A 13,685-nucleotide genomic window follows, 5' to 3' on the forward strand; every position below is an offset into this window, starting at 1 on the left:
CTTGGCCTTCAGGCTGAGCCTTCCAGGGAAGCGGCATGCCCTTTGAGCATGTGCCAAGAGCTCTAAAGGAATTTTGTAGCACCTCCCGTCTGAACTTCTGTGTCCTGAGCCTTTCTCAGCTGCCCTGTAACCTACCAACTTCTTGAACACACCCTGTCATCACCAGTGTTGCCTGCCTGTTCTGTGTGCCCACTGCAACAAATTGTCCAACTCAGACCTGGAAAAACTGAGTGTTACGTGAGGAGAACACAGACGACAGAGAGACAGGTGGGCGGAGGGATGAATGGATGATCATAGTGGACAGATGAACTGACAGAAGAAAAGGGAAAAAAAGACTTGGGAGAAATACCAAGTACGTGTCTGTCACTGTGTCCGGTGGGTGGATTATGAGGAGCATACATTCTGGAGCTCAAAACGTCTGTGGTCGGGGAAAGGAGAAAACAATGCTCATCCAGCCCACCCCCTGCCGGGCACGGAGCTGGGCATACTCCGCGCACCAGAATGCGTGCCTACTATTGAAGGGATGGACGGGTGGGCGGGTGGCCTGCTGCAGCTGAGTCCAGAGTGCCCGTTTATATCTACATCCCCGATGTGCCCCTGGAGCCCTGTTGGCACTGCTGGCTCAATGTTGGGCCGTTAAACACAAGGTTGGTGGTTCAAACCCACCAGCCACTCCTTGGGAGAAAGTTGAGGCCGTCCATTTCCCTCAAGATGTACAGCCTCAAACCCCCTACAAAGAATCCCAAGCTAAGGGCGTCTGTGTGCGCCCAGCACTGAGGCCACAGGACCGCCGCCAGCTCTCGCCTCTCACACACAGGCTGGAAACACCAGGCAAGAATGTGGATTCCCATAGTGGACACGACAAGGTGGCCCTTCGGCCCCCAAGCCAGTGGCCATGCCCTGGAAGGTGCCCCCATCCCGACAGCATTCCTACAGAGGAAAGATTCTCTCCCAGTGGGGTAACAGACCTGTCCCAGTGGGGTCACAGACCTGTCCCAGTGGGGTCACAGACTGTCCCAGAGGGGTCACAGACCTGTCCCGGACCCCCGTGTAAGCCCTTCGCTCCCCTGCCAGCCTCAAGCCCGCATGGACCTCCAGCCACTCACTCTGTACTCTTCACCAAGACTGCTGCCATGGCCCAGCTGCTGCCCTGAGCTCTGGAGCGCCTGCCCAACCACGGAGGAGCAGCGACCTTCCCACGGCCAGGTGACCTGAGTCCCGGCTGGATTCCTGGGTCCCGGAGAGAACGAGCGCTCCCCATGTGCCCCTGTTCAAGCACCGGCTGTGTCAGCACCGGGCACCGGCCCTCTGCACATTCCATCCGCCTGGCCTCCGTTGGGCCTTTTGTCTGTTTGGTTTTGGGGGGTGGAGGGAGGGTGGGGAACACAGGGACCCCAGCACCACAGAGCCGAGCTGCCCTTCACTTTGCTAGGAGAAGCCCCGGGGGGCTGTATCGGTGCCCTATTGGGCTGTTAGCCTTGTGTGTTTCCGAGGCTGGGAACTCCTGACAGGGGCACAAGGCCTCGTCCTTCTCCTACAGAGCGGCGGGCGGTTTCAGACGGCCGGCCTGGCGGTCAGTGGCCCAGAGTGTAACCCATCACACCATGCCGGTGCCACCCCTCTGTGGACAGAGGGCAGCTTTTATCTGCACTGGGAAACCGGAACCATCCCTGAGGTCCAGGTGCCCATCTCACTTGATTGGGGGACGGGGAATGGGGGGCAGTGTCTACGAGCCCGCAGTAGCTTCCAGGTCGGCGGGTAGAAATGGAAAGCCAGGGTTTTCCATCTGCCTGGGTTTGAATCCAGGCTCTGCCCCCTCCTAGCTGTGTGCCCTTCAGCCAGGTCCTGACCAGCCTGGGCCTCAGTTTTCTCCTCTGGGATACGGGGACCACACGGCTCCAGCCTGTGCGTGAGGCAGTATGGTCCTTGGGCGGGGGGGGGGGGGGGTAGAGCCGGGTGCGGCGAGCTCACTCACCAGGGGGAGCCGTAGATGCGGAAGCCGCGCACGTTGACCTCGGAGTCCTGCAGGTAGATGCAGTTGGTCAGCAGGGACTGCACATTCTCGTAGTTCTCGGGCTTGAGCTTGGACACGGACGGGAAGTAGTAGAAGTCCTGCTTGATGAGGTCGGCCATGAACTCCTGGTCGAAGGTCAGCTCGTGGTTGCCCGCGATCACTATCTTGTACTCGTAGGGCAGGCTGCCTGCGGGGGTGGACAGACGGACACAGTGGGCCACTGGTGGCCCTCCAAGGAGCCCAATCACCATCCCCGGATCCCCGCCTGCCCGTACCTGAGAGCCCTGGGCACCTGGGTCCAGTGGGAGGGAAGTGAGGTGCCCTGGGGGCTGCAGATACCCCAGGGCCGGGTCTCAATCTCCTGTGCCCCTGCCTGTCCTCACTGGCACAGGACCTGGCACGGGTCATTGGTCTCGCTTCCACCAGCCTCATGGCCCTGGGCCTCTGCTGCCAGTGGCTGGAATCACCCTCCGACCCTCCATGTCTCAGAAGGAAGAGCATCTCCATGCAGACAAGGCTAAGGAATTCCCCCTACCTCCCTTGCAGGAGGGTGACAGCCCCCACATGGCCACCACGTCAGTCGAAAGGAAAGCCCCATCTCAGCACCACGCACACAGCAGTGGAACCTGGATAATATGACATCCTGCTTACAAGCTGGGCTGCTCACCACAAGGTCGGCAGTTCAAAACCACCAGCCCCTCTGAGGGAGAAAGGCGACAGGGCTTTCTACTCCCGTCAAGAGCCACCGGCTCAGAAACCCATGGGGGTGGTTCTGCCCTGTCCTCGAGGGAGGCTATGAGTCAGCATGAGCACATTGGCAGTTGAGTTTTTCTTTGGAGAGCTTTGCTTTGGGCAAATTTCTGGCAAGTTCTTCAGGGCAGAACCTTTGGGTCTTGCTCGAGGGCCTCAGCAGGCACCCCTGGTGGCAGCCACCGCAGGGCCACAGCCCCTCAGCTCCAGAGACGCAGTGGGGAAAGGAAATGGCCATTGGACGACCACTTGAGAGCGCATGCGGCCAGGCAAGCACCACCTGGCTTGTGCTCACTTGTCCTCCGTAGTGAGCCACGTCCCATGTCCCCACCACTTCCAAGGTGCTGGCCACAGTAAGGCGGGTCCCTGTCTCTCACGGGGCCGGCTTGTGCTTAGCCACCCATCTGCAGTGCACCGGGCTTCTTTGCTGACCTGCACAAAGCCGTGGCTTGTGGCTTTCAGCACGACGCACGATGATACCCAGGTGACATTGTGAACTAAACAAAAAGCAAATGAGCCCGCACTGCTGTGGGGTCACTCCCGACCCAGGGTGCCCCTAGAGGGCAGGGTAGGTCCACCACCCCTGTGGGTTTTCCAGACTGTAACTCCTCATGGGAGTGGAAAGTCCCGTCGTCCTCCCGCAGGGCAGTCGGCGGTTTCGAACTGCAGTCCTTCTGGTGAGCAGCGCACCACATAAACCACTCTGCCACCGGGGCTCCTGTGCTTACCTGGCCGACTGGGGAACAGGTCTGTCGAGAGAAGTTTCTAGAAACAGGAGCAGAAAACAAGTCTGCTCATCCTGACTCACCCACACCCCAACTCCCCTTCGGGTGTGAGGGGATGGGGCTGCCTGTCTGAGTGACGGCCACCTCCAGGAGGCTGGATGGGAACCACAGGCACGTGCGGTCCAGCCTGCCATGCAGAAGCTGTGGGAGGTCACCGCCCTGGGCCGGGCCTCTCCCGACTCATCCATAAATAGGAGCAGTGACGCCCACCTCCAGGGTGACGAGAACGACAGGTGGGAAAAGGTGCTACTGACCATTTGATGTTCCAGACACATGTCAGCTGCTCGGGGCCCAGAGTTTGCAGATGAGAAGCCTGCAGGTCACACCTGCCCACAGGTACAGGGGTTCCGTTTGGCTCAAAAGGCATTCTTTTTTTTTTTTTTTTAATGTGAAGCTGTTGCCAACTGAAGGCCAGCTCACTGCCATCCGGTCAATACTGGCCCTTAGCGGCCCTCTGAGACAGGGTAGAACTCCACCCAACCCCCCACCCCCGTGAGTTTCTGAGATTGTACCTCTTTATGGGAGTAGAAAGCCTCCACTTTCTCCTGGGAGGCGGCTGGTGGTTTTGAACTGCAGTCTAAAGCGTAACCACGACTCTACTTGGGAGCGTCTCAATACAACCGATTCTCTTCAATGAATGTTCAAAGATGGCACTGTTGGCCCACTTGGGAAGTGTGGGGTATCTGTGTGCCCCTCTGACCAGACGGGCTGTGCCAGTCATCTGCCCCTGTCCCCACCTGCTCATAGGGCCTCATGCCCTGCCCACTGCACTCTGGGACAGCATTGTCTGCATTGCCTAGTCCCTGGGATCACTCCCCAAGCACCCCCACCTCCCGTCTCATGCACCCCAAGGTTTCCAGGGGCAGGACCCAGTCTGCTAGCTCCCCAGCTGCCTGCTTCTCCACCTGTATCCCCCATTGGTCCCTGACCAAGGGGAGCAAGAGGGACTGAAGCCCAGTGTCCAGGACGCAGTGTCGGCATGGTCACGGAAGACACTCTGGTGACACTTGTCCCTTCTGTGAAGCCCTGACTAAGACTGCCACCTCCTATGAAGGGCTGGGGTCTCAAGGCTCTACAGAACCTCTAAATCCCCAACCCCCAGCCAAACCCACTGCCAAGGAGTTCTCCAGGCTGTGGTCTTGACGGAGGAGCTGGGGGGATTCGAACCACTGACCTTCCAGTTAGCAGTCCAGTGCTTTCACCACTGCACCACTGGGCTCCTCACAGAACCTTCCAGCTAAGCTCTACTCCGTCCACTCTGGAGTCAGGACAGCCAAGCTCCACAGTCAGGAGCTCTGGACCAGGTCCCGGGCTAGTGGAACAGTAGGTGACAAGCCTAGCTGTCCCCTCTCCTCTGGGTCTGGGACTCAGATCACTGAGGCATGGGACCCTTAGGCTAGGCTTTCCTCAGGCACAGCAAACCGCTGAACTAGAGGTGATGCCCGTTTCCACTTCACATCACCCACCCATCCTCTTCTGCGCCGCCCGGGGCTGGGGAGCCGGGACGGCTCCACTTGTGTATTTATGTCACGTCGCTGACTGGGGGTGTTACTTCAGCGAATTAGCAAATTACTCTAACTTACAGTTTCACTTCGTTCAGCAGCTCCTAGCTACCCGGGGGACATGCAAGAAGCTGTCTGCTCCCCAAGTCCTCCCACGTCTGCAGAGGAGAGCTGGAGTCTCTTCCTGCCCAGGGAAGGGAGGTGGGGGAGAGAGTTGGATTTGGCACCTACGGCCAGGCAGGGGCAGGAGCCACCACAGGCTGGCGGGACACCCTCGAGTATTTTCTGGACTCTCCCAGACAGATCAACGGAGTCCAGGACATGGCCATTGAGAAACCAGACGCTGTCCTGTGCCCGCCCCCTGAGCTGGAGACAGTCTACCTGCAACTCACCAACCAGGCCTAACCCTCACAGTCCCCTGAGGATAGTGTGCCCACTTCACGCCCGGGAAACCTGGGCTACCTAACCAGTAACAAAGGGACTGAACGCCGCAGAGGACAAGGGACATTATCGAGAGCCTGGGTCTGGACCACATCTCGTCCATCCTAAGTCAGCACTTTGTACCTTCCTGATACACCCTGCTCAGTGGATGGATGGATGGATGGATGGATGGATGGATGGATGGATGGATGGATGGATGGATGGGGGCAGATAATGGATGGAGAAATGGTTGGGCAGTAGGTGAGTGAACAGATGATATATGGATGAATGGAGAAACAGATAAACATGATGAATGAATGATAGATGTTGATGATGGGTGGATGAGTGGGTGAATAGATAATGGATGGATGAATGGTGGATGGGTGGATGGATGAATGAATGATGGATGGATAGATGATGATGATGAATGGATGGAGGGGACAAATAATGGATTAATTGGTTGGGCAGAAGGATAGAGTGAACAGATGATATGTGGATGAATGGACAGATGGATAAACAGATGATGAATGAATGATAGATGTTGATGATGGGTGGATGGATGGATGGATGGATGGCCAGATGGGGGATGGGTAGACAAATGATTAGATGAATGTATCACATGCATTTATCAATCACTCCATCTATCCTAGAGCATTGGAAGGATGGATGGATGGATGGATGGATGGATGGATGGATGGATGGATGGATGGATGGATGGAATGGATGTATGGAAAGATGGATGGACAGGCAGATGGGTGATGATGGGTAGATAGATGATTGGATGAATACACCACATGCATTTATCAATCACTCCATCTATCCTAGGGCAGCTCACCTCCTTTATACTGACTGACCTCTGTCCCCTGGGGTCCCTCCTTCACACCAAAGTTTTCCTCTGATTGTCTGGCAGACGTGCAAGCCTGATGGGCCATCTCTGAATTTGCTTCGCTCAGACCTGCTCTCTTGCAGGCAGGATCAGGGGGCCATAACCAAGAGGAGAGGTCCCCTCATCCGCTCTAGGGCTGCTACCTCTATTGAGGCCACCAAAGGCTGCACCCCACTTCTGGGGCTCACCATGTCCTGCGCCTACCAGGCTGCTGGAGACACAACCCCCAGGCCCACTCCTTACAGGCCTGTGGCTCCACTCCCCACCTGTGACTACGACGCAGTAGGTGAGGGGAACCTCAATCAACGGATGTGCGGGATCTTGTGGGGACCCTAGAGGAGGGACACATTCTTCTCCACACTGGGTCCCTCCTCGAGGACACCCTCCCCTGCCAGCCGGTACAAGGGGCTCAGGGGGAAACCTCCCCAGACAAGCTACCCCGGAACACTGGGAGGCAGGGGGCCCCAAGGCACAGGAGCTTGTACCTTGGAGACTAGAACGTACAGTCCAAGACAGAAGCCAGCCTGGCTGAAGAACCCGCCCAGGTGGGGCGGTGAGCAGCAGGGCTCAGGGCTCTGGACAGGCTCCCAGGGGGGCAGGTGGGGTCCAGTGCCTTTTGGTGCCCACTGCCCCCAGCAGCCAGACTCCACAGCCAAGTGCACCATTTCCCTGTATCATGTTGTATCATGTACTTGTGGGAAGGGGTGGAGTCTACCCTGTCAATCAGGTCACAGCCAATGAGGCCTGGGGGGGGGGGCATGGCCTTCTCCTGAGGATTCTGAGAATTCCTGTCTTTCTGCCTAGAGGCAGGATACACGCTCTCCCTGCAGACATTCCTGCTGACAAGCAACAGGAAGCTACACTGATGGAGCCAGAGCCCTGGAGCTGGAGGAGCCACGTGGAGATCCCACGTCAGCACTGAGATGCTTCCACCACCATTGGATTCACAAGACTTTCCACCCAAAGGCCTGTGATCTTCCTGCATTCTGAGTCATTTCAAGAATGTACCGACTGGTACCAGGCATATGGTATAATATCGGACTTATACACTCGATCTGAAATCCGCTGGGACATTTGAACATACAATTGTTCTTTGATATAAAGCTCTCTCTTATACACATAGGAGTGAGTGTCTCTGTATTTGTTTTTCTAGACACCCGGACTCACACAGGTGGTGATTCAGTGAGACCAGAGACAAGGGGGAGAGAGCGGAGAGGGAGGAAGAGGAAGGGGTGATGGGAGAGAGGATGAGAGGCGCCTCGGGGTGGAACAATTGGACACGTGGGCATATCTAACTTCCGCCTCACAGGACCCAGCCTCAAGCCAATATTCATGAGAGCAAAGAAGCAACTGGGACCCAGCCAGTCTGCTCGAGGCTCCGTCAGACAGACGCATGCCCTTCTCTGACGCTGGCCAGCTCTCCACGGCCTGACCCCCACTGCCCTTGGGCGAGGCACACTCAGGGACATCCAGGGGGAGCTCCTCACTGCACAGAGGTGAAGCTCCGAGAGGGGAAGAAGCTTGCTCTCAAGGTCACACAGCTGAAGGTCAGCAGTGAGCAGGGACACACACCCCATACACCTCCCTCAACCCTGGCCTCCTGAACTCTGTCCCCAGCACCTCTGAGTGGGACAGGGAGGACCACAGAGGTACAGGAGGCTACATGGGATGATGAGAGCAGAGTAGGGGTGTGTGGCAGTCACCTAATCTGGTGTCAATGTAAGGATTCAAAGTGTAGGGCTGTCAATCTGGAGATAGCCAATAAGACTTAGGTGTGGGCATGGCCTTCTCCTGAGAATTCTGGGAAATCTGGTTCTTCCTCCTTGGTAGCGGAAGACACTTCTCTCTCTGCCACTTCCTGGAAGACATTGCAGAAGACAAGCCCCATGGACGCAACCAGACCTCGGACGCCGGAGAAGCCACAGAGAGACCCCTGCCAGCGCTGAGATGCTTACAGCGCCACTGGGCCCAAAGACTTTCTGCCCACTGGCCTGTGATCGTCCTGTATTTGGCTTCACTGCATGTGTTTCATGAGTCTGACGAGGACTTTCTAGATTGGTGTCGGACATATGGGCTAATAATATCAGACTTATGGCCTTGGACTGGACTGGGATGGGATGTTTTCTCAATGTTCAATTCCTCTTGTATATAAATCTTTCTTGTACACGTATGTGTGTGCATGGATTTGTTTCTCTAGTCTACCCAGACTAACCCAGGGCGTGATCAGATACAGACCAGGTGGGCTTTGCTGGACGGACCAAAGGACCAGCCGCCCAGCCTGGGCCCAGAGCTGTGGCTCTGGGAGGTCAGAAGCACATTTGCTCCCTGGGGCTCTCCAGAACCAGAATCATAAGTAACAGTGGTGTGTTTTCATTCCGCATAATGACTCCCAGGCCCCGCCTCCTCCCTTCCATCCACCCGCCCCCGCCCCTGCTTCCTTCAGATCTCCTCAGCAGGGCGGTGGAGACACTGGCCTTGGCCAACCCTGGATGGCCTGGAGGTCAAGGCCATTCTGCAGAGCCCCGCCAATGACCAGAGCCCACGCAGGTCAGTAGGTATGCGGGTACCAGGGGAGACCAAGCAGGCTCTGGCCCACCCCACTGGGCAGTCTCCCTTCAAGGGCCCAAGGCAGCCCAGTGTCACCCTGCCCGCCTGCCCGCCAAGCCTGGAGCGCCCGGAGTTTGCGCGCTTGCTGAACTCAGTGACAATCCGGAAAATGCCCGCTCCAGAGCTCCCCCCGCCCCTTCTCATCTCGCCAAGCTCACGGAGGGGGCTGGGAGGATCTTGATTGCATTCCCCTCCCCCACCCCCACCCCCCGACGTGGGTGCCTTTAAACACTCACCAATGTTAGAGAGCAACCCATGAATCTACTCCTGGGTGGGGTGCACCCACAGGGCTGGGAAGGGGGCATCATGGGAGTGGGGTGCACCAGCGCCAGGCAGGCACTCCGGAAAGGACTTGCATCCAGCAAAGTGATGGGGGGATGCTGTGCGCCTCCACAGTCCCGGGCCTGGTCCTGCGCTGTGTGGGCTGGGCCTGTGGATTTGGGGTTCTGCTCCCCTTGCCTGGGGCTTTCTCCCAGGTCAGGCTCTGAGCCAGACCTGCACCTTGAAAGCTTCCAGAGGCCCTGATTCCGGAGCCCCGGTGGTTCAGTGGGTTAGAGAAGAAGGGGGCTTCTAACCCATAGCAACGGTGTACAACAGAAGCAAACACTGCTCCCCCGGCTCCCTCATGGTTGCTCTCACGATTGAGCCCGTTGCTTCTGCCACTGTATCAGTCATCTCGCCGAGGGTCTGGCTCGCTGCCCCTCTACTTTCCCGAGCATGATGCGCTTCTCCGGGGCTGGTCTCTCCAAAGAACATGCTCAGAGTCCCTGAGACAAGTCTCGCCACCCCGGCCCCTAAGGAGCACTCTGGCTGAACTTCTTCCAAAACAGATGTTTGTTCTCCTGGCGGTCCGTGGCTTTTCTGTGGTCTTCACCAGCACCGCGGTTCAAATCCATCCATCCGTCTTGCGTCTTTCTTATTCAGCGTCCAACTTTCACAGGCATAGGACACCACTGAAGACGCCACGGTGTAAGGTGCTCCCTGGGAGAGAGATGCAGCAGTCCCAATGGTCCAGTACTCAGCCACTAGCCAGCACGTGGGCGGTTCTAACCCATTCTGGGGTGCCTAGGAAGACGGGCCTGGTGAACTGCCTTGACGTCTCGGGGAGTAGTTCTACTCTGCATACGTGGGGACCCCAGGAATAGGAACAACTCCGCCACAACAAGGAAGGCCGGCCTCAGTGGGAGGGAGCTGTCCCATCTCACACCGAGGAGTGGTTTGCAAAGGGTCCGGGTTCAAGTTCTAGGACCTGATTCCATCTCTGCTTCCTGCTGGCCGTCTTGCCTGGAGAGCGAACCCTGGCCTCAGCACCCTCGCCTGTGAAATGGGGGTGCTGAAGGCTCTTCTCGGGGTCCCTAGTGGCACACAGGGTTATGGCTCATCCACTAGCCGAAGGCTGGGAGGTTCAAGCCCATCCAGAGTCTCAAGAGACAAATCGGACAATCTGCTGTCCAAAGATCACAGTTCCGAAAGCCCCCTGGCCCAAGGGGAGAAGTCAGGACTCACAAGTTGGCTAGACCAGAATGAACAATGGCCATGAGGTTCTTTAACGACAGCCGTCCAGGTGGCCAGACCATGTTCAAGACTGCCAGACACGGTCACCAGGAGCTGAGACAGTGTCACCTACTGAGGCTGGCTACCGGCCTACAGGAAGACAAGGTCACCCGGCCGGGGTCACACAACGGCTCTGTCCTGTCCAGAGCTTGGTGCCAGGACACCCAGCATGGGGCATCTGCCCCGAGACCGCAGTTGGGCCCCCACCCACGGCAGGGCCAGACCAGCGGGCGCCCAACCGGCGCAGGTCCAGCGTGGCAGACTTCTGGCTTGGTGACTCAACGCGGGTGCCCATATTTAAAAGACAAATGCGATTTGTCTTCTGTTCTGTCCTAATAGCCAAAATGTTTAACTTTCAAACATTTGCTTTTCCGGGGAATGTTTTCAACACAGGAACATCCAGTCCTCGTGGCATTCCCAGGCTTGTTTCAGCGGCAGAGCGGGCATGACTCAGGCTGAACGGGGCAGTCGGAGGGATCTGCCCAAAATAAAGTGCCTGTGGGGAGACTGAAAGAAGGCCCCCACGGAGCACAGCCTGCACCCAGCTACTAACCTGAACGTTGGCGGTTCAGGCCCACCCATGGTACCACGGAGGGAAGAGCTGGCAATCTGATTCTATAGAGATTACAGCCAGGGAAACCCCCGGAGCACGGGGTCACCATGCGTCAGAATCGACTCGACAGCGATGGGGCTGGCTTGCTCCGTTCTTTGGAACCCTGGGTATTAAACCAGGACTGCTAACTGCAAGGTCAGCAGTTCGAAACCACCAGCAGAAGAGAAAAGGCCTTCTACTCCCATAAAGAGTTAAAGCAGTGGTCCTCAACCTTCCTCGTGCCTCGACTCTTTCCTACAGCTCCTCATGGGGTGGTGACCCCCCAACCATAACATTATTTTTGTTGTTACTTCATCACTGTCATTTTGCTGCTGTCATGAATCAGGTGACCTCTATGAAAAGGTTATTCAACTCCAACAGGGCCGCGACCCTCAGGTTGAGAGCCGCTGAGTTAGGTATCAGAAACCCACAGAGGCAGCTCTACCCGGCATGATCACTACGAGTCATGGGAAGTCCCCACAGTCACAGCTTGGCCAGACACAGATGCCCAAAGTCGTCCCCAAGAGGCCCCTCGTGGCACGTGGCCCACGTGAGCTGGTGGCGCATGATGCAGTGGCATTCGTCGCTCAAGGCCACAGTGCCCCTCCAGGCTGGTGCCCAGACCATCGATCTCACCTCCCGGCATCCTTCCATTCCACCCACTGGGACCCCCTTCCTGTCCCTCCCAGCCAACACCAACTCAGCACCCTTTCCCCAGGCAGCCAGGGACCGGGCCATGTCCCCCATGAGGCTGTCCCTGCTGCCCGCAGCCTGGGGCCCTGACACTCGGACTTGGCCTATCTCAGGCCAGTCGGCCCTGGCTGCCAGCTGCCCGCACTGGCACACTGGATCTGCCGAGAGCAGATGCAGGAAGTAAGGCCGATGAGGAGAGGGCTCAGCTGCTGACTGAGAGGCTGGAGGTCAAGTCCACCAGAGGCACCTCGGAAGAAAGGCCTGGAGATCTACTCCCGAGAACCCTGTGGAGCCCAGTGTGGGCTGGCGCTGCCTCGACGGCACCTCAGAGCTTATGAAGGGAGACAAAGGTCAGAGGGACCCAGGAACCCCCCACCGTGGATGTAGTAGGAGGTCCTGGAAATAAACCCAAACCCAGCACCAGAGTCGACACTGACCCGTGGCAAGTGACCTTGGAGAATATTGGGAAACCGCCCCATTGGACATGGAGGCTGACCCTTGTTAGGGGAGCAGACAAGCCAGCCGCATCTTTTTCCTGCGGGGCGGCTGGTGGCCTCTAACCGCCGGCCTCTCAGCTAGCTGCTGAGCCCTAGCCATTGTTACCACCGGCTTCCTGAGATGCGCCGAGGAGTGGATCCCGACCCGTGGCGACACTGCAGGACAGAGAACTGTCCCACTGGGTCTCCAGATGCTATCGCCTCTACAGAAGCCAAAACAAATCACACCAAACTCACTGCCCAGCAGCCAGGCGATGCCGTACCCATGGGGACCCTGCAGGACAGGGTAGAACTGCCCCCTTTAAGTTTTGAGACTGTAACTCTTAAGTAGACGTCGAAACTGTACCTCTTTCCGGGAGTAGAAACCCCTGCCTTCCTCCCGAGGAGCAGCTACCCCACATGTAACCATGGTGCCACCAGGCCTCTGGAGCAACCAGCCACGGTTCTTCCGTGGAGCGGCTGGTGGGTTGGAACTGCCAACCTGTGGATGAGCAGCCGAGCGCGTCACCACTGTGCCACAGGGCTCCTTGGGTGGACCTGAAAGCCGGCTCCTGTAAACAGTGACTCGATGGATGTAGCACCATCGATCTGCTGGGCAGCCTGGGAGCCAAGTGTCCGCTCCTCCAGCAGATGTCAGGGGTGCACCGTGCCCACGACTAGAACATGCCCTGAGACTATGAGAAAGGTCCCGGATGGAGTCAGGAGGCCTGAGTTCTGGCCTCACATCTGTAGCCTCGTCACTTTACTACCCGGAGCCTGCCTCGGTGTCCCCATCTGTGCCAAGAGCAAGTGATCTGAGGACTCTGATCTTCGAGGGCCCCGTCAGCTTCCCAAACCCTCCGGGTGTGGAGGAGGGGCAATGGCGAGGCCAGAGGCGGAGAGCATAGCCAGGCCAGGGCATGGTGAGCTGGTGTTCACCTCTGCCTGTTGCTGATGTCCCACAGCACCCACAGAATGGGCAGGGTAACTGGCTAAGCCAGAACTGGAGCGGGATGGAGCGGAGCCTGCGCTGCCCAGCAGAGAAGATAAGAGTCGAAGTCCTGCAGGCAGGGCAGGGCCCAAGAAGCAGGCCACACCTTGCCCAGGAAGTAAAGGCCAGGAGCAAAAAGGAGTCAAACACTATCCCCAGTCCTCAGCTAGCACCCGCTGCCCACCCAGCCCCACTGGGAGAGGGAAGTAGAGGCCAGGAGTAGAGAGGTGCCAGGACTTGCCCCCAGCACCTCCAGCCAGCCTCCACAGTCCCTCCACAGACTCACCCCGGCCCACCCCACTGGAACAGGGAAGGGTTACTTCCAGGGAGAAACAGCCTCTGACGTGGGGAACATCAGGTCCCAGGGAAGACCATGGTGAGGCTGGGTGAAACCCACAGACCTCAGTATCAGAGG

At 57.7% G+C, this 13,685-nt stretch overlaps 1 protein-coding gene across 1 annotated transcript in view; it reads right to left on the reverse strand.

The window, feature by feature from the left end:
* The window catches only part of MPPED1 (metallophosphoesterase domain containing 1), a 76,178-nt gene that overhangs the window by 21,750 nt on the left and 40,743 nt on the right, over positions 1-13,685 (reverse strand). Inside the window, exon 3 of the mRNA XM_075552661.1 lies at positions 1,976-2,201. Coding sequence (XP_075408776.1) covers positions 1,976-2,201 — 226 coding nt within the window. The remainder of the gene's footprint in view (positions 1-1,975; positions 2,202-13,685) is intronic.

Source organism: Tenrec ecaudatus, chromosome 6 (assembly GCF_050624435.1).
Source record: "Tenrec ecaudatus isolate mTenEca1 chromosome 6, mTenEca1.hap1, whole genome shotgun sequence".
Classification (NCBI taxonomy): domain Eukaryota; kingdom Metazoa; phylum Chordata; class Mammalia; order Afrosoricida; family Tenrecidae; genus Tenrec; species Tenrec ecaudatus.